The 22,480-nt window shown below is 37.5% G+C and overlaps 1 protein-coding gene across 1 annotated transcript in view; it reads left to right on the top strand.

The window, feature by feature from the left end:
- The first annotated feature begins 260 nt into the window (after positions 1 to 260).
- Positions 261 to 22,480, top strand: part of LOC114649363 (prominin-2-like) — a 123,633-nt gene continuing 101,413 nt past the window's right edge. The window contains exons 1-4 of the mRNA XM_028798865.2: positions 261 to 490; positions 922 to 1,087; positions 7,361 to 7,410; positions 21,011 to 21,213. Of these exons, the coding sequence (XP_028654698.2) occupies positions 485 to 490; positions 922 to 1,087; positions 7,361 to 7,410; positions 21,011 to 21,213 (425 nt within the window). The 5' untranslated portion in view covers positions 261 to 484. The remainder of the gene's footprint in view (positions 491 to 921; positions 1,088 to 7,360; positions 7,411 to 21,010; positions 21,214 to 22,480) is intronic.

Genomic DNA, 22,480 nt, shown 5'->3' with positions numbered 1-22,480 from the left:
AAATAGCTGGTGATTCTCTCGATCACTAAATCAGGACACTGCGGCATGATTGTATACTTGGTATGTGTCAGTCTGAGAAGGATCTGTGTAAATCATAAATTTCAGTATGTAGCTAGAGAGCTGCAGGCTCTAAAGCCTCCTTTGATCCTAGGGAGCCCACATGACCTTTTCCATCTTGCCCACCAGGGAACATAAGCTGTGCTATCTTGCATCTGCAGAGGTAAATTATCACCTAAGAAAGGTTAAGCATTCATAGTGTTACACTTCGTTCTGACGCATTGTTATTAAGCCACTATTGTACTTTACACCTTGATTGAAGTCTGCTGACACCAGGACATTAGCAGCTGGATTGGACCTTTTAGGGGTTGAAAACAGTGAGGGGCTCCTGGAGTGACACTGGGATGTACACAGGATTATTAAAGACTGGCTTCCTGTGGACTTCCAAGAAGTACCTGCCCGTTTCTTTGCCTCTGGCAGCTGTTGCATGCAGGTAGAATTGTTCACCTTCACTCTTTGCATTCTCCATTTGTATTTATAATTGAGGTTTTAGAAGCCGGTGAAACAGGTTTCTCTTTTTCTCTTGCTTATATTTCCTTTAATTTGTTGAAGCTCCTTACCATAAGCAGGAGTGCCGGCTTGGCGAGGCAACTACACTTACTGAATCACACCGATCTTTCATAGCTCTTTACGAACGGTTTTCTATTTTTAATTTTAGCAGTAGTATTTTGCACTTTTTCTGAAAACACGTAATCTTTCTGTCATGTCATTGAAATTTGTAGATTAACACATCGAAAAACAGCGATTTATTTTCACACAAAGGAATCTTTTTTTTTTTTTTTAAACCGTCTGCAGCATTAAAACAGTCCGTGCCGGTGTGGCTTTACGTCTTCTCTCTTGGTTTTCTTTGATACTGCATGTCAGACACTGGCGATGACACAGCAATGCCCGTCTGCCGACCAACTCCAGTTCACGGACCTCGCGCCGCCAAACTCCTTCAAGATTCCCAGTTCTGTGGGGGCGCTGGGAGTCCTCTACGACTGGGTCAACCTATTCCTGGATGCTGTGCAACCAAATCCCTTCCCATCAGGTAATATTCACAGCCATCTGTTTATTACTTTACTTTTATTATTTAATATCTATTATATGATGTATTTGAGGCCATAGGTACGGGATGTTTCTGTATATTTAGCAATAATGTGAATCTACAGGCTTCTTTTTGGCCATATACACAAAGTATTTGCACGTTTTTAAAGAATACATATGGTACTATGTCATTCTTTTATTAGTAATAATGAAAATATTTATCATTAAGATTTTAAATGTTTAAATGACATTTTGCGTGTTATTGGGTTCCAATCAGACAAATTGAATAAATCTGATATACTGCATATTGAGTTCAAATATGTAAAATATGCAGTCAGTTTGCTTACAAGTGCATATAATTTTGATACACATTCAGGTCTGAGTAATACGGAGTCAGTTTTGAAATACAGTATATCATTAATATAGACAGACAAACAATTGAATTTTGCTATGATATCAAATGTGATGTAAATTTAAGTCAAATTTTAATGTGTAAATCTTAAAAATTAAAAACATTAAAGAATGAGAGTGTGAGAATGTGACAGTGTGCCATGAAAGTTTAAAATTTAGCATACATTTTGAATACATAAAGTGAAGCTTAATATACAAACAGGATTAATTTTGTTATAGATGATATTAAATTTGATATACGTGAAGTCAATTTTTAATATATAAATCAAACGTAATTCTTGGTATCAATTTTAAATATATAAAGTGAAGCTCAATATACAAAGCATTTTTAAATGTATACAGTCAATTCAGAATGCATATAAACTTAAATTTGATATATGCAGATAATTCTGAATATATAAAGTAAATTTAAATAAAGCCCAATTTTAAAGATAGGGAGTGAATTTTGAATATATAGCGACAAATCCAAAATGTATGGAGTGAGTTCTGAATACAGAAAGCTAAAATTTTATATATGAAATTAATAAAATTAATTAATTAATTAATATGAAGTTAATTAGGAAAATATTAAGTCAAAGTGGAAAATATGCATTTCAATACTATATAAAGTTTTATATGGTGTCAGAATTGACACCATACATACCATGTTTGACTTTATATTGTATTATCATTTTCATTTTTATATCTTTAAAATTTTACTTTATATATTCAGACACTGATCCCATATACAGTATATCTAATCGTATTCTATATACTTCAAAATTCAAAATTTATTTGTTTATTTGGCACAAGTATGTGTATATATAGTAAGTATGTATATGTGAAATTCAATTTTCAGTCATTTATTACATTCATAAAATAGAATCTGATACATTTACATGGATGGTTGGATAAATAGAATGACAGATGGATACAACATTGGTTAATTTTGAACACCATATATATTTATTACATATCTGTATATATATATATATATATATATATATATATATATATATATATATATATATATATATATATATATATATATGCAAAGAGGCATGTGGATTTTCACAGACATACCTGACAATATAAAATTACATTACCTGTTCATATTTCTGAAATATGGCTGATGAAGGCAGTAATGTGTTTGGTGGAATGGTGTAAAGGTCCCAGGGAACAAATATAGTCGGGGAGTGGAAAAGGTTGTAAAATCTTTCATTTAGTCATCGGCAGGAGAAAAGTCGGGGACATTAGCAAAGCTAGTGTGTGGAATTTGTTGTATACAGTATCTTTCTTCAAGTTATGAGAACTGAAACAGAAGCACAATCACAAAATGAAACATGATTCAAAACCAGATTTTCTTTACTTTAATACTATATTTTTTGCTTTTGTTTGAACATGACCCCACACTCAGCAGTGGACTTAATATTGCACACCAGAATTTAAATGGTAGGAGTCCAGGATTTTTTTTGGTCTAATATCGTTGGAAATGGGATGCTGATTGGAACAAGAATAGGGTGTAATCTTTATAGCTTTAAGTGTGATATGTGAAGAGACAAATGGATTGTGAAGTTATAGCTAGTTCATAGTTTGTTGATGATCTTTAAAGGGCCAGTATATCTTTAGGTTGATTTTTGGCATGGAACCCTCAAATGGATTTTATATATTGCAAGCTACACCCTCTTTCTTTTTTATAATTAGATGGAACTTTGCATCTCCTTCTCCCAAACCTCAGTCTAAACTAACTTGACGTTGCTCAAGAATTGTGAAAGACCAGGGACCATTGAAGAAACAGAAGGGATTGTATAGCATTGGGGTTTATAACCAGTCACGTGACAGCAACTGGACATCAAGAAAATATTCAAACTAACAGCACACATGAAACAAAATGATTCACAAAATGCTAACATGGTGATATCCCAAAAATGAGTATATAAAATATTAAAGCCTCCAAAAAAGACAATAAATGTACAAAACACCCACAATAATGAAACAGATCCACAGTATTCAAAAGGGGATATGCTCGTAATGAACAATCCTAGAATATTCACACTGCAATTGACTGGAAGACATGGAACCATCAATAATTTGAGAGATCTTGATTTGTCTTTTTTTCTCTGGGTGGTACCCAATGGTGAAGTCCACGTTCACCCCAATTTCAAAGCAAACGTTTTACTCAAATTAAGATGCAAACTAAGGACCCTGTTCAGATATAATGGCTATAAGAGAGTCATAACATCAGGTCTTCAGCAGAATATAATGAGCAGCCTTCGAAAATCTGTCCCCTGCTAGTAAGATGGCGGTATATCTTGGAGATGGTAGGGGGCTGGTAATAAAGGTAATAGAAATGTTTTGGATGGGATGTTTGTTAGGGTATTGCACCAATTATAAATTTGACTTATACTCCAGAAATAGTTATGAACTAAATTTGTTTCTAGAATTTACTGAATGATCTCATACTGGAGAGTTGTGTCCCTATTTTAACACATCCAAGAGGTAGAGTGGTAGCTCTGAGGCTATGGATCTACTCCGGCAATTGGAAGGTTGCCAGTCTGAATCCTGTAAATGCCAGAAGTGATTCTACTCTATCGGACCCTTAAGCAAGGCCCTTAACCTTCAATTGCTCCGTTTGGGGTTGATGTTAACCTGCATCCAGCCCTGCAAGCGGGTCCTCCAATTTGCAGGGAGAACTCAGGGGTTGGTGGATGGATTGGCACTCCAGCCACTTTAAAAATAACTCACACCGTTCCACTCCATCTGAACTAGTGTGGTGCTGAGGTGTCACCTGCACTTGGGTCCTAATTGGGACCCTGAGGTGGTTTGTCGTATGGTGAGTACTGCAACGTGCTTTATCAGTGTATGCTCCCAACCTAGAGGACAAAGTCAGATACCTTCTAGAACTTCATCTGACAGAGTGGGATTAGGGTCTTGGTCACCACCTCCATGATATCAAATGGGTCTCTAACTTCTGTTACTGCAATAAACATATCTCAGGTTCTATCTCAGTATCCATGTTGCCTGCTTGGTGAGATATTGTATAGTGTTCTTATATAAGGGTCTATATGAGATTACGAAATTGAAGCTGCTGAAAAACATTTCCTACCTAGCTAATGTACATTCATCCACTTGGCAGTTTTTAAGTAGGCCAGATTCTTGAGAGATCTGGTAAACCCAAAAAGGCACAGATGTTTTAATAGAATTTTCATAGTTTTATTTTCACAAGTGATCTGTGTTTTCTTAAGAGAGGCAATGTCATGGACACCTGGAGAGAAATATAGAATAGAGAAATACTAAACTTCATGATTTATACATACCTTTCTCAAACTGATGCATGGAAATTGATTAGGAGATGAACAGAATCAAATCGACGAAGGCAATATCTAAGTCATTAAGCAGGTAGTTGTCAGACTAGCCGTAGAGCTAGAAATAACCTTGAGTCAAAACCGGAAACAAAGAACCAAACATTGATGTTAAATTTGGTAATTACAGTTGTTCAACTAATAAGTAGCTGATGACGTTCTCTGCTGTCACAGAAGATACTAGTGATTGCATGTGCAATATTTTATCAACAAAGGCTAAAGAGATAAGCATTAATATGAGGTTGAGCGCTAAAGTTCCCTCTAAGGACCACAGTATAGGGTGAATTTGCTTTCCCTGCAATTTAGTGTATCGATTTACTAAGTTGCTCAAGTCTTCAAAACAAAAACACTGAATCTCATGGATTCTTCACCTTCACTCCTTTAAACTTATAAAAGATTAACCTGCCTCCATGCAGAGCTTTGGGCTTAGCTAATACTGTCTGTTAAATCTGCTTAACTGCTTTCTTTTCCCTTCTCATCTCCTCTATGTACCGTAGGAATCTAACTTAAGGGCCAGACTAGCAACTTCTTCATTATTGTTACCAGTATCATGGTTTGCCATGTCACCCTCCTCAGAAGAGACCATTACTAAAAGCAGATGTTACAGCAGTGTAATTCTACCCCAAACTTTAAAATGTACAATGCTCTTCCCTTTAGATTTAGAGCCATGCTTCAGAGTTAGTAGTCCACTGGTTGCAAGAGATGTTTTCCCTGGGGCATCAAACACTACACAGAATTCTCAAATTGAGAGGTCTAAATAATTATAACTGGTATGACTGGCATCGTTAACTGTCACGCATTCAAGCTCTTTGCCTATCATTAGTGAAATACTAAAAGCAATGTTGCATTCTTTTAAGCACACCTACTGAGCTAGAGTTCAAAAATGATTTTACATTAATTTATGAAAATTGACATGTCATAATTATATGTTTATATTATTACTAGCTGTGCTGCCTGTCCAAGTAATCAACATAGATGTCAGTGCTAATGTTTGCAAGGCCCCATGCATTGCATGTGTCTCTGTGATATGCCTGTCGGTGTGGGATTCGTAAATGCAGTGTTAATGTTTGTGATGCACCATCTATTGGAATGACAAATGCAAGGCATTTTACTTCTACAAATGTACTGTAAGCGATGCACCATCTGTTGCAATTACAGAAACATAGCAACCAGACAGACACACACAAAGACACTTATTCTTTTATTAAGGTGGATTGAACCATGAAATTCACATGCTCATACATTTATTATTGAAGTCAAAAGATGTGATCAACAATGTAAATCTTTATTTTATATTGTATCTTTTATAGCAAGCATTGTTCAAAAGAGTTTTAAAAAAGGAACTAACCAAGATTAAAACAACACAATGTAATGTAATTAGCAGCTTACCAGAAATGCAAGCCAGCAGGACATTGTAGAAATGTGATAGTATACTGTTAAATAAAGTGAAAATACATATCGGTTACTTCATGCATGAAACCTTCTCATGTAGGCCCATATGGACCTCTGGATTGTTTTTGGAGGACTGGTGATGAGTGAGGAGTCCCATTCAGCTTCCAGAGTTTGCCAGTACTGTCTCTAGATGACAATAAAGCTGGCTTGATATAATATTTGTGATAGTTGCCCGGACACCACCAGTCGGAAACCACTTCTTTATAAAATGCACACGTTTATTAGCCATTAATAAACACAATTCCACCACAACACACAATGCACTCAGCAATAATTAACCTTTAAATCACTCTTTCTCAGTCCTTGGCCGCCTCTATCCTCCTCCAGGGAGCTTCATCCTACTCCCACTCCCGACTCTGACTCAATGACTGTAAGGAGGCAACCCCTTTTATTCCTGCCCGGATGTGCTCCAGGTGGCTGATGACGTCCATCCGGCAGCACTTCCTGGTGTGGCGGAAGTGCTGCCCTTTGCCCCGGAAACACTCCGGGCATCCCTGGCAGATTCCTCCACCATCTTGCCGAGTGTGGCAGAAGTAACAATATCCGGGTCCCACGAGGTTTATAGCGTCCCCAGGCAGTGGCCACGGGTCCCAACAAGTCCGACTGTTCTTTCTCCTTTCCCATGGTCCTCTCCTACTCCATGGCGGTTGTGCCCTCGTTGCCCGGAAGCTATTCCCGCCACCTTCCGGTCCTTTCTGGCGTCCCGGCCAGGTAATAACCCTGGCCACCTGCGACATATTATAAAGTAATAATATACACACCCTTTCTTGTACAAGTCTTCAGATGGTTCAGGGAGTACTGGAATGAAATGAAAGGAACCTAAAAAGTCTTGTTATTTGTTATTGAGAAACACTGTAAGTTAAAAGCTCACTGCTATGTGACAGCCTTGAGAATCGTCTTGAGAATATAAGCTCACATTAAGCTATCTTATTGAATTGAAATGACCATTGTAATTGAGAAATGTAAATCTGTTAATATAAAAAATAAAATGTTTTATTACTGGATAAAGAGCAGCATTAAACCCAGAACAAACACTTTGTCCTAACTGCAGTACTTTTTTCTCATTTTTTTAGACCTACTTAGAACAGCAATAAACAATCCAACAAACCTTAATGTTCAGCAGGTAAGATGGCACATGTTTCATTGCTCTATATTTGAAAATATGGAAAGTAAAATTCTCTTAGTCTTGCTAGAATATAAAAACTTAAGACAAATGACAAGAGACCATCCAGTTAATCAAACTTGTTTGGTTAACTAATAGCTAAGGTTCCCAATGTCTTATCGAGACACTTTTTAAAAGCTGTCAGAGCTGAAGGTAACTACATCACTTGGTGGTATGTTCCAGATTCTTATGACTCTTTATTCATCTGACAGGTTGAACCCTGACTGGATTGTGGGTGGTAGACTAGTAGACTGATTACCAGAGAATTTGACATCCAAAATGTCACAAAAAGAATGAACAAAATAGGTGGATTATAAAGAGAATAGACCTTACTTTTGATCTCTTTTGTATGGGTTTGGGTGAAAGGTGGGGTTTCTTTCTTTCTTTCTTTCTTTCTTTCTTTCTTTCTTTCTTTCTTTCTTTCTTTCTTTCTTTCTTTCTTGGCACAGTTCCAGGGAAGCAGGAAACAACCTGATTACTATTAAGGGATCAAGCCTCTTACTCTCATGTTTAATGATAAAGAGTACCTCAGATAAAATCTGTAAAGGATAAACTAAATTAAAATGAACATATTAATTTCTATTCATATATTATATAATTGAGAGGTTCTCCTGTGATTTACTATGTCTGTTTTTCCTCTTTCGGATTATCTGGTATTGCTATGGCCACATAACTGACACAATGGATAGCACTGCTGCATCATGGATCCAGTATCTTGAAATTGAATCCTGTCATTGTCTGTGTGGAGTTTACACATTCACCCCATGTTTGCATGGGTTTCCTGTTGCAACTCCAAAAACATTCATATTATATTAATTGGCCACTCTAGATTATCCTACTGTAAGTCAAGCACTGATTCCTGCCTTGTGCCTAATGGGGTTGGGTTAGGCTAGGCTCTGTCCCAGTAAGCCCTTTATTGAATTAAGTAGGCTTAAGAATGTATGCATGATATTGTTGTCATTTTTTTATAATACATGAAGAAGTTCATTTCTCATTGTGAGATAATAAACTTTTAATTTAAACTTGCTCTTGCCATGCAGGTAAAATATAGTGCATCCAACCACAGTTCTGATGAGTTCCTCCATAACATATTGGGGTATAAGCTAGAAGGTTTCACCTTCAATTCCACTCACGTTTAACGTCTCTATCAGCTTTTCCACAAGTTCATTCAACATCAGCACATATCTATTTTATTTTCATTCTCAAGACACCGTACTGATAGGAGAATTGTGTATTAAACTTTTGTAGTCTGTCCCTCTGCTTGACCTACCTGGACCATTCTGAATCCTGATGCCAAATTATTAGAAAACATTCCACCTAGGTGCAGAGAAATCCCATTACATTTTTTTCTGTGTTCTTTTGATATTATATACACAGTTAGTCAAAGCCCATAAGAAGCCTTAGGCGGGTGGGGGGAAGGAGTTAGGGTCCCCCAACTGTGTCCAGAGGCTTAAGAATGTATGCATGATATTGTTGTCATTTTTTTATAATACATGAAGAAGTTCATTTCTCATTGTGAGATAATAAACTTTTAATTTAAACTTGCTCTTGCCATGCAGGTAAAATATAGTGCATCCAACCACAGTTCTGATGAGTTCCTCCATAACATATTGGGGTATAAGCTAGAAGGTTTCACCTTCAATTCCACTCACGTTTAACGTCTCTATCAGCTTTTCCACAAGTTCATTCAACATCAGCACATATCTATTTTATTTTCATTCTCAAGACACCGTACTGATAGGAGAATTGTGTATTAAACTTTTGTAGTCTGTCCCTCTGCTTGACCTACCTGGACCATTCTGAATCCTGATGCCAAATTATTAGAAAACATTCCACCTAGGTGCAGAGAAATCCCATTACATTTTTTTCTGTGTTCTTTTGATATTATATACACAGTTAGTCAAAGCCCATAAGAAGCCTTAGGCGGGTGGGGGGAAGGAGTTAGGGTCCCCCAACTGTGTCCAGAGCGCTTGCCTCTTGAGTTATCAAAACTGCACCCCTCAGTGTCTATAGAATGATTTTGCTGAAAAGCTCTGGAGCACCCACGCCACTTGAGTTACATAAACAGCGCCCTTCTGTGTCCATAGCACGCCTTCAGCATCTCTCAGGTGATGGTATCTTAGTCGGCAGCCTGTATCACCTAATTGATTGACCGGCTCTGATTATTTTAATGCCCTACTTGTGTTTGAGAATATTTTGCATTTATTTCTACAATCATTTTAGAAATTATCAGTTACAACATAATTGTACAATATGACTAAACTTTGTTGCAGAAAATACTCAATAAATAAAGAAGAGTCATTGTTATGAATTAACTTGAAATATAATCATCCTTTATATATACCAGCTGGTGGAGCCGTCACATGCTTTGTTTAATGCAACACGGCAGACTGAAGAAATCTAACAGAAAGCTTCTTTTAATCAACTAGGTTCATTTACATATAATGATACAAAGCACTTTCAAACATACCAATCAGCATATAAATAAATGGTACAGTTCTGAAACACAAATCTCTATTAAGTATAATGAAAGGTCCCAAAAGAGTTAATCATTAAGAGTCAGAGTAAAATAAATGACTTATTTTTCAAACTGTTATCAGAGAAAAAATATAAAGTTAAATGTTATAAGTGATCTCATTTTCTAATGTAAATATACTGTCAGGATGTTGTAGTTAAACAGGAAGACAGTTTCAAGTGCATTTTTATGTTACCATCCCATTCTATTTTCTGCATTTGTATTCATAAAAAGCAGCGCTGTTCAGTATCTCAGTTTGTAGAGTACACTTTAGTTTAAGAATTGTCAGTAACAGCTTGTGGAAATTAAACTTTTATATTATCTCCATAGACTTTCCAGTAAATACAAAGCTGAAAAACGCACAGTATAGGACAAATGGGACAAAACCTTGTGAAGTCCTCATTTTTTAGTGGCAAGGTTAACAACAAAAGTAAATGAAAAAAGGCAAGAGCCAAAAAAGGGTAAATCAAAACATTGAATGTGTTCCAGTAAAGTACCCAGAACTTCTGCAGGTCCGTAAATGAACACCAACTTCTGCCCGCCATAGTGTTTATATAAGTCTGGAGCTGGAAGGGGTGGGACCGTTGGAGGCCTCCTGAGGTGACATCATCGATCTTCATAAGACTTCATAAGACTCCTACTCCACTGTTAAGCTGGAAGAGGAATTACACTTAGTACATGCACTTTCACACAACCCATCATTGTTACATTGTCTTGTGCTGAGCCCCCAACACACTCCCTCAGCATGCATATGTAACAACAGATAAAAACAAACATCTGGAATAATACATATTTTTATTTTAATGATATAGTGGAACTTGTACACTGTAAAAAGCAATTACTTCAGTTAATTTATTGAAATGTAAATTTGCACTAAATGTATAAGCCACACTGGACATGATGTGAAAGGTCACCACCAGGAAAACTGAAAGCAGTAACCCAATCTATTTCAGAAACAAGTAGAAATTCTCCTCTAGTTTTGCTGACTAATTTTCAAAACTAATTAATAGCACTCCAAGAGCAAGTATTTCCTGGCATGCTAGAAATCCAAAGTTATATGGGGTGCTTACACATTACTATCAAATTTTGACATTTCTTATTATTGTTTTGCATTCCATTAAAAACAATTAGTGTCTTAAAATTTGAACGTCTGAGAAAATAACTTGGAAAACAAATTCATAAAGGGGATGTTTTCTACCTTCTAATAATGAAAAGCACTCTTTCATGGGGGCGGCACGGTGGTGCAGTGGTAGCACTGCTGCCTCGTAGTAAGGAGACCTGGGTTCTCTTCCCGGGTCCTCCCTGCATGGAGTTTGCATGTTCTCCCTGTGTCTGCGTGGGTTTCCTCCCACAGTCCAAAGACTTGCAGGTTTGGTGCATTGGCGTTCCTAAATTGTCCCTAGTGTGTGCTTGGTGTGTGAGTGTGAGTGTGTGTGTGTGTGTGTGTGTGTGTCCTGCGGTGGGCTGGCGCCCTGCCCAGGATTTGTTCCTGCTTTGCGCCCTGTGTTGGCTGGAATTGGCTCCACCAGACCCCCGTGACCCTATAGTTAGGATATAGTGGGTTGGAAAATGACTAACTGACTGACTCTTTCATGGCATGGAAGACTACAGTTGTTATATAAATTGCCACAAAAGATTTGACTGGTCAGCTGGTTTAAGAACTTACAACCCCAAGAATCAATGCAACGGCGTGGACTTCCCTGAGCACACATAGAAGGTTTATTAATAAAGTCCGAACCACAAGTTCAATAAGAAGCATCTAAATTCAGAAACAGAAACACAATTAAACCACAAGTTCATTGAGACACACAAAAAAACTACTAATTAACAGGAGGGTTACAATGAAAACCTGAACCCATGAAAGTGTTCTGCTAAGAACAGTGCCAGTCAAAGCCCATTTGTAGCCCCAGGCAGGGCTGACGGACGCTGTCCCTCGTTGAGCATAATGTGTAATTGATATTTTTAGTCACTGATGACCTGGTGTAGAGTCTGCCTGAGCGTCCAAAGCATGCCCACAGAAACACAAATGGCACCCCTTTGTTTACACACAGATATTATTATCATACTTCTACAACTTTTCCTTCTGTGTCTGGAGTGAGTGCTCCTTAACTTTTATAGATGGTGCTACTCAGATGACAGTGCCCTAGGCAACTACTTATGTGAAATAATGGATTGACTGGCTCTGGCTAAGAGTGAAAACTAACAATAAGTATAAAGGAATCAGGAGAAAAGATGCAGTCAAGAGGCAGGCAAACGTTCAAAACCAGGAGGTCACAAATATATACAGAGCCAATAATCAAAGTCAACATGATGAATGAAATATCTTAAAACAGGTGAAAAAAAAAGAATCATTTTAGAAGTACAAAGAGATTAGGTAAATCTGTAGTCTCGGATAAAGAAAGGCTATTAAGGGCAACATTATGCACTGTCAACCCAATCCCATCTTGTGCTGTGGAATTCTAGGCCACAACCAAGGTAATGAGAAAACAAATGGCGGTGCCCATAAATAACATTGAAACGATGCAAATTAATTTTAAACATCTTCAAAAAATGTCAAAACAAAAAACAAAGATAGAAGATATAATCTTCATAATCAAAAAGCCCATATGGGTGGAAGATTTTCAAGTAATATTCACTGACAAGAGCAAGAAACCGCAAATAGTAAAACATTATAACAGAAAGACCACCACAGGCTGAAGCACCAAATAATGTAAGCGAATTTAGTAATAATTAAACCCTCAGATCTTTTTTCAAGCTTGCTTTTTATATCTTTCCTTTTTAAACCTAAGAGTGAGTAAACCAACCTCTGTAAGGCAGTAGTATGTATTGGATTTCACAATAAATTCATTCTGAAGCAAAAGTGTCTTTCATGCCTCTAAAAAAAACTTGCATTTTCCTTTTCACATATGTTGCTGAGCACATCCATAAGCAAAGATCAGCTTTGTGTTACCAAATAATTTAATAAAAAATGGTCATAATCACAAATGCTCCCTGACTGCATTTCTCTGTTTATGGCTGTTTATGGCTGACTTTGTTAATTTAAAAAGATAGACAATGCAGATGCAGGTGAATATTATGCAGACACAATGATACTAATAGTCAGACAACACTATTATTATAATGCATGACAAAATTAATCTTCATGACACTGTGTTGGCAAGGAAGTGCGGGCATCTCACAAAACAACACCCACACCAACATAACACCCATGTCCCTTTTATGTATGAAAAGATATTTAATTTTCTTAGAAATATAAAAACAATTCACCTGCACCTTCAACAACTGTACAAACACCAAAAGCAGAAGGTGGCATGGCACTACCTAAATTTCAATTTTATTACTGGGTGGCAAATATAAAAGCTATAAAGTCCTGAAAATCGGCACAAATTTCTGAGTTTACACGAGCCTGGACTGCAATGGAAACTAAATGTTGCTGTACTTCTTTATATGCACTGCTTTGTGCCCCTGTAAATATTAACTTTTGTCAATATACCAATAATCCAGTCATCCACCAATCATGGAACCAATGCATGATGCACTTCAAGGAAGAGAAGCTTTTATCTGTTGTTCCTTGTCATGATACTCACCTTTTTTAGCCTTCTCAAACCTACACAGCATGTACATGTTTGGGATTTGGTAATTGTTTTGCATCTTATGAACAGTTACTCTTCAAATTTAATTTACCAGCAAAACAATTTTTCTACTGCTTTCAAATTAGAAATTTGCCAAAAGCACCATGCCCAATTTTCCACACCTCCCACCCATCTCTGTTCCAGAAAAATATTGACCAGTCTTAAGTAGTCAGATAGTATCTAAACAATATATAAAAACAACTCAAAGAATCTTCCCTTTAGCGATCCTAGGTCATGGTGGGAAAAGGACCTTTCAATTAATATCTTAGAAAAGGAGTAAAAGTCAGCCATGCATAGAATACACTCTAACTCCATATGTGCAAAGCACTCAATAATTCAGTCTAAAATCTTTCATTGATCACATCTCATTTAAAATTGTCCAGAATGTTTCAAAGGCAAGACCTAACCTGTGAACCATCCTCACTGGGCCACATGTTTTGGGTGTGCACCAAATTAATATAATTTTGGACAAAAATCTTATCCTGAATACTTATCAGACGGCCCTGGCGTCACAATAACTCCTAGCCCATTAACAGCGGTAGTTGGTGTACTTCTTAAAGTGGACACATTGATTGTAATTGCCAATAACACACTAATAGCACATAGACCTTTCCTGCTTAAATGAAAGAATACCAACAAACCTTCTATAACTCAGTGGGTAACTGAAGTTCTCTGTAATTTGAAATAGGAAAAAATCAAATTCTTGCTTAGATTATCTGCTCAAAACGTTTTTGAAACAAGGAAAGACGTAATTAAAATAAGTTAGAATAAGCATTGATTTAGGGAAAGATTGTTTTCCCTTTTTAAGTTTTATTTATTTATTCTGTACTCTTGACTCTCTTCTCTTTCTCCTGGGTGGGGGTTACAATATTTTGTTTGTTTTTTTAGGTTATTTGTTGTATAAGTTCTGCAAATTTGATTTGCTTGATTGTATACTATGTTACTTCCTTATAACCACTGTTCCCCACACCTGTTTCCCTTATTAACATAATACAGTGTTCAGAAGCCATTAAGAAGACTAACAGAATGCCAGGTTATGTAGCGCCCTGATGTGTAGAGTACAAGTCCAAGGAGATTATGCTCAAGCTTTAAAACACACTGGTGAGTTTGGTCCCTGGGCCACAAAAAGGACATAGCATCACTAGAAAATGTCCAGAGAAGAGCTACTAGGCTGATTCCAGGGCTACAGGGGATGTTTTTTGAGGAAAGATTACAAGAGCTGAGCATCTATATTACTAAACGACAGTTTAATTTATGCACAGACGGTGGACGCACCGCATGCGCACTGCACCTCAGAGTCAAACCCAGCGGCTTCCCAGAGTCAGTAGGTGGCGCCCAAACAACACAACCTGTGAACTAAACCTGCTCTAATCCACTGTGCCAGCGGTCTGTGTCAGCGGAGGCAAAGGAGTCACGGCTCCAAATGGAAAGAGCTCAACGATATATAATACAAAACCGAGCCCGTAGTTCCCAGAGTCAGTGCGTGACGCCCAAACACCACAACCTGTAAACTACACCTGCTCTAATCCACTGTGCCTGCAGTCAGTGTGTGTAAGTTGGAGTATGCTTCCTAACAGTAAACGACTTCTACCTAACGACACAGCCACAGAACAACAAAGATGAGACCGCATGGATAAAAACAATATACGGAGGCTCCTACGACGCGCTTCAGACACACCAGAAGCCAAGACGTCACGGCTCCACAATGAAAGAGCTCAACTAATGGAAATACAAAATGAGCCCATATGGATAAACACAATGAACGAACCAAGTATCGGAGGGAACAGAAAGTGATTGCCATTCTTGGATTTGTGATTCTTTTGAGAATCGCGGGCTTGCTGGTTTCACTATAAGCAAAAGAAGATTAAGTAGAAGCATGATTGAAGTGTTTAAAATTATGAAGGGAATTAGTCCAGTGGATCGAGACTGTTACTTTAAAATGAGTTCATCAAGAACACAGGGACACAGTTGGAAACTTGTCAAGGGTAAATTTCACACATACATTAGGAAGATTTTATTCACACAGAGAACCATACACACATGGAATAAGCTACCACCTCATGTGGCAGACAGTAGGATGTTGGGGACTAAGGAATAAGTGGATAGGACTGGCGAGCTTAGTTGGGCTGAAGGGCCTGTTCTCGTCTAGATTGTTCTACTGTTCTAAAAATACATGTCACACGCTGTGGTGTCTAAGTATTAGAATATGACTGCATAAAGAATGAAAGAACACTTTTAGCAGAAGCACAGAAGAGAAAATAAACATCTACGTGCTAAAATGAAACTTATAAAGTCATATTTGTGGAGCAAAACACAGAAGACTATTTTTATACCCACCTTTGGAGACGCACAAAACCTCTAATTAGAAACTCAGCTGGAACAAAAGTTGCAAGTCACTGTGGCCCTCACGGAGTGGAGTTAGAGGCCTCCCGGCTCTGAGACTCTCAGGGAATGAGTGGCAGAACTGGGAGCCTTCTCTTGTAATCACGCTACTCACTGGGCCACACAAGATCTCACAGATTTCTTTGAAATACACTCTTTGTGAACAGATTGTTACTGCCTAAATGGGAAAACTCTATTTTTCAAAAGTTCTACACAATTAGAACAGGGAAATGCAGACACCCAATGTTCTAAAAAAAAAGCACAAATCTGCCACCACAGCCTCTAAATCACAGCATCTTTCTGGCACCCCCTCAAAGCTAGGAAAAACACAGCATATGGAATAGAACTATAAAAGCTGTTCTGTTAAAAAAATCATTTTTACTTTTAGCGGACTAGGATTAAAAAGTCTAAGTCATTCACTGATATGCAACTCCATTAAATGTATGCCATTTATTTACATTAATTAACCATAGATTTTCATATTTTCTGACTCAAATTATTATAACGCACGGCATATGAAAAATGTGTTGATGGGTTAAATCAGAGAGAGAAGTAGATGTAACTTTAACAATACTCATTTCTCAAATACAGTACAATGGGTTTCAGACTAACTTCTACAATTCTAGTGTGGGTATCTTTAGGTGTTTAGTAATGTGGTTTCACTGATGGCTCATTTCATAACCAAATTACATCTCGAGTGAAGTAGAAATCTAATGTTATTAGACACCAGCGTTCCTTCTTACCATTCATTTAAGCTCAAGTCCTAATGCTTTTTATTTTCTTGTCTGCTCTGTGAGATGGGGCTGTCTAAGCAGAGAGAGATCCACAAAGGACAAGTGAGAATAGATTTACAAAATTATTTTCAAAAGATGGTGTCCACCAGAAAACCATGTGCATAAAGGTAGTATCCCAAAATTTAATTTTAATGGAATTAAGGAAGCATAGCGACAGCATGACCATCATGTCATCGGGTCATTCTGGTCCCCTAATCATCCGCTGCCCTTTATTGGCTATCTATCTCTCTCAACAGTTCACCACCTGATAGATAATGTGTGGTGGGCATACTGGCACAAAAGTGGCTGCCGTCGCATCCTCCAGATGGATGCTGCACATTGGCATTGGTTGAAGTGCCCCTCCACCCCCACGTAAACAGCTTTGAGTGTCTTGAAAAGTACATAATAAATGTCTTCTTCTTCTTTCTAGAGAGATAGCAAGAGGCTGCACAACAGCCTGGCCAGGGCTAACAGTATGAGTGAAGCAAGGGAGGACTATCAGTAGTCCATAGCAGGCAATGTAAAGTGTTTGACTGAAACACAAGGAAATGTGTTGCCCAAGTAAAGTAGAAACTTTAAAGAATGCCAGGAACTTCTCCTACACAGGGCATAGGACAGTAAGAGACACTTTGGGCTTCTAGAAGAACTTCTAGCTTAGCAGCCCTGCCCCTGAATATGATGGCAAGTTTTAAAAGGTGCCCTTTTACCAGGAATTATTAAGACCAGAGGTGAGAAGTGAGGTGGTTCAATGACACACTGGGGGAAGGAAAGAAGGAAAGAACAAAGGTAAGGTTGTAGGAGGAAGAGTTAAAGAAAGAGTGATTGACAATAGTAATGAAGGATAGTGCTTTTTGAAATTTTTGGAGGTGCATGAATGAATAAACCAATGCACCTAATGGACAGAAGTTCACATGTAAATGAAGAACTGGGGGCAACATGATATGCTTTGCCTTTGGTTTCTTTTGCTACTTTATGTTCTCCTGATATGTGCTTCCTTGATCCCTGTAGTTGACAATTTGGCTTTACTCCACTTGGCTAATTCTTTCTTCATCCTATGTTTCCAAAGTCCCACCAAAATATTTTGAATTTGACAGAAACTGAGAGCAAATTACTGGTAATTCAAATTCATGACACTGTTTTCAAAGAGAGAGGAGTAGGTGTTACATTTTCATTACCTGAACTTCTGGTTAAACATTCTCCTAAAGGTGAAGCTAGTTACTTGAATGTTAAAAGTTTTTATAAGACTTATCTTGTCATTTCATGAAGGAAAATCCTTTCATGAGGTACTTTGACAAGTTCTAGCTTGTTTTTCCAAAACAAAGCACTGGTTTGTTCCTCACTGTACCGATTGTACAAAATTCTTTTGTTAGAAGATGCAAAGTTGTCTGTCTTTGATAGTGACATTTTGTTGGGTTGGGTGTGTCAGACCTTCCTGTACTTTTTTAACTTCTTCATTGGTATTGTTGGACTTTATATCTCTTGAGACATTTCTATGTTCTGAATTGTGATTTTTGGGTGTGCATCACAGTGATACAATATATTAGTTAGCAATCTAGGTGGTTTTTGGCCCCAAATTTTGCAGGTTTTATTGATTGGTACCTGTAAATTGGCCCTGTATGAGTAAGTTTGTATGTGAGTGGGTGTGTTATGCATGTGTATCTGCGAGTGTGTTTGAGATTGGGCCCTGTGATGGACTGGTTCACAATCCAGTGTAGTCCCCTACATTTCTACCAGGAAAGAGTGGCTCTTTGTTTTCTGAAATTGGAATAACTTTTGAAAAATATTCTGTGATGTTATGTTTCAACTAGTCTAGTTACCCCGTTGAGTGCATCACTCCCAATGACACCTGGGTACACCATCTCTGAATTTCAGTAAATTTCTGCTTGTTACTTGTATCATGTAATATCTAACACATACTAGTGTTGTAATTGAAATTAGCCAGGCCTCCAAAGTTCAGTCAAGAAGCAGGCCAAGATCTTCACTGGTCTGTCTAGTAGAAGTTCTCTTAGTCTAGCCAGGCCCCAAATACTATCTACTGGCTTCAGCAAGAGTGGGCCAAAAACGGGAGAGCTGACAAAACAGCCATAAATATCACAAAAAGAAAGGAAAAGCCCACAAGAAGGAGGGGTCACCATAAACCATTGTCTTGATCACAAAAGGCCAACAAAGAATCTTTTTAAAGGAAAGATTCATTACAAAAAATGGTAAATAAAGAACAAAAGTTCAAAAGAGCTAAACAAGGCAAAAAGAAATTTCCTTGAAGAGCAATCTGCAGTAATTAGTCCCAAAATGTTAAAAAGAAGTCAAAATACTTAAAGAGGGCCACAAATATCCAAAAACCAGAAATTCCAAAGAGTAACAATAAACATAAACAGGAAAACTCACCAGCACAAAGCACACATGATGTATTGCGAGGGATGGCATTTCCCATCAGCCTTTATAGGACTGGGGGGAGTGCCTCAGCTGTGATAGACAAGTGGCCCCACCTCTTGGGAACCACCCATGAAACAGAAGGAACAGGAAGAACATACTTTCAAACATCAGAAAATACAGAATTACATAAATAATAAATATAAATAACAATATAAACATAAACAATAATGTTAAATGTGTAAAACATGACCAAAATAAATGAAAAAAAGAATTTAAACATAAGGGAGTGGAGGACCACTGGCTGGAGCGAAACAATTAGATTCTCTAATGTGTTACCCTAAATTATTGACTCTTTTAAATCAGAATATATTCTATGCTTAAAATGTGTGTTTACCCCTTTCACACTCACTCTTACATGCTTTTGCTTTATTATTATTATTATTGTTGTAAAAATGTTTTTGATAATATGTGGTGTCCAAAAAGGTGTACAAAGTTTACATTGATAAAGTCTCATACAGATTGGAAAAGGACAGCCAGCACCTTGGCCATAACCTTCCCTGCTCATCCTGATGCTTGAATTACTGACCCAGTTGTTCTCTGAAATACTGAAGAATATCAGAGAACTTCCATTCATCCATTCCTCAATCTATAGTATGATAGCTGAAAGGCTAGAGTCTCAGAGGCATGGGCCCTGGCCACCTGCCACAATATATATATATATATATATATATATATATATATATATATATATATATATATATATATATATATATATACTGTATAAATTAATTAGTCATTATTATAATTATTACAAACATCAACCCCTGTCTAATGCATACCAGAATTACTTAAAAGAAAGAATTTGTGACTTGCCTAAAGGTAAAAAAAGCAGTCCAGACCAAGTAGAGGCATTGTGCCAACATATTGCTGTTTGTATAAAAGACAAAAATGTTTCTTGACACACTTCTGCTGAATGATTCATTGGGTGAAAGTCCTCAGTGTTATTGTGTCATAGAGAGGATGTGCAGCATTATTCATAATGTAATTCAGTTTTGTTTTAACTCTCTTTTGCTATGACTTCCAGTGGGTCCAGAGTGGTGTCCAGTAACTAAACCTGCCCTTCTAATTAGCTTGTAATTAGATTGGCCTCTCTTGAAGTGATGCTACCAACCCAGCATACTACAGTGTACAAAATTGCACTGACCATCACAGAATTATAGAAAATGTAAAGGATGTCACTACCCACATTAAAGGAACACAGTCTCTTGAGAAAAGAGCTGTCTACTCTCTCTGTCTCTCTGCCATTCTGTGTTGAGCAGCAGGTTTACATTATTTACAAACTCCACACGCTCTGTGGTACCCTACATCATTACTCATATTAAGAGAACATCCCCCCCCCCCCCAATGCACTCTATCTGCTGGTGTGGATTTCTCTTTCTTTCACCAGATGAGCTCTTTAAAATATGTACTTGATTTTTTTTCCTGGGGTAAAACATTGAATTGTTTTAATTGTTTTGGAATGTAAGGAAATCTTCAATAATGTTTTGAACATTGAAAGCAAGTAAACAAGACAAAGGTATTGAGCTTAAGCATTATAACAAGGCAGCCTAAACTAACAAAGTTAAGCTAGCCAGGCTGTCTGTGTGATGGAAAAGCTGCTGTGGAAAATGAAGAAAAATTCAAATTGGAAATTAGAACATCTAAATAAAATGCTTCAACTACTGCATATCTTGGTGTAGCAGCAACTTGGGACTTCAATACATTTTTTGTTAATAAGGACAGCTATGGTGTTATGCAGAGCCAAGAAGAACATCACTGCTGTCCTTTACACATGTCCAGTGTCTTCCATTAACGCTGATTAATGATCTCCTTGTGTTTCTTTGTAGGTGGCACAGTATGAAGCGGGCTTCATCGTGTGTGCCATCATTGCCTTGCTCTACTTCTTTTTAATGCCCATAGTAGGTGCATTTTTTGCCTGTTGTCGATGCTGTGGAAAATGTGGCGGAGCAGTGAAGAAGGAGCACAGATGTCTGGCCTGCAGCAGAGGGACAATGATCACCTTCCTCATTATGTGCACTTTGATCATAGTGTAAGAGAAAACATAATTCCATACTTAAAAATGGTAATAATTGTTGAGAAGAAGTAAAAAAAAAATTAAGAAAACCACATCAGAGTTTCAGCCACCATTCATGTATTTAGAGCTCACTAAGGCTATGATTGCACTCTGCAGTTGGGTCACTGCTCAGTCATCTTTACTTTTAAGATGACATCAAATCAGAGTTTAAATGGAATTTATTTTTGAAATATTTCAGATGAATGTCTGTAATTGATGATATACAGATTGTTCTTGTAGTTGATGGTTTCTGCCTTGCACTAACCACTACTGTCATGGACTCCATCCTTCAGAATCCTATATTTAGCTTAAGCTGGAGAGGGATGGATGATACATTTCTGCATTCAAATATCAATATACTGAATGAAGTGGACCATTACAATACTATGCTGAATCACTTAATAACAGTTTGTTTTTCAGTTCTCCAGTCTCTTTCTGAGCAAACTCTTTTTTAATACTATGGTCGAGTTGAGCTGTGTGTGGCATGTCCTAGCAATAACTCTGTGCCAGACAGACACAAACACAAGGACAGGACACCAGGGAACTGCTTTATAAAAAAAAAAATTGTGGATTTGAGTGTGAAAAAACAGAAAAATGTGTAAGACAAAAAAATGTTGATTTATAAAGCCTGGTGTACTAACATTTCTATGCTAATTACCTTTAAAAATCACAATTGTCTTGTAAATGTGTGTACGTGAAGGCATCTCAAATTCTGCCTGGTTGCAGCCCTGAAACAACCATATACAGACTATGCTAAATAACCTCACACATATGCAGTCATGATGCTGCACAACTTTATTAGATGATAGAGCAGCCTCCCTCCTGACACGTCAAAACACCACCACCTTTATTCAAGACAGTCCGGCTGTGCTCCACAACTGATTGCACAAGATCGTGTGTATCATTATACAGTGATACCACCTCTCCTGTACCTTCTAGGGGTCAGGGAAAGGAATAAGGTGCCAGTGTCTGAGCGGGTAGACGCTATTACCAGGCAGATGTAATGACATGATTGCTTTTACAATGAATGGTATTGGCCATATCTTACCAACAAGCCAGCCATTACATACAAACTAAAACTATTTTACCTCCAAATAAATGAATCATGGGTTGACTCAGGCCACTGAATGATGACATTTGTCAGTCTTATTTAGGCATCGGGCATCTGTGTTAATGGAATATAAGTAACTAAGGTTAATAAAAGCATTCACAATAGATGCTCTGTTTGCAATATGAGTGCAGT

This window comes from Erpetoichthys calabaricus, chromosome 1 (assembly GCF_900747795.2).
Source record: "Erpetoichthys calabaricus chromosome 1, fErpCal1.3, whole genome shotgun sequence".
NCBI lineage: Eukaryota > Metazoa > Chordata > Cladistia > Polypteriformes > Polypteridae > Erpetoichthys > Erpetoichthys calabaricus.
Note: the sequence above shows the minus strand (reverse complement) of the source record. Positions and strands in the feature narration are given on the sequence as shown.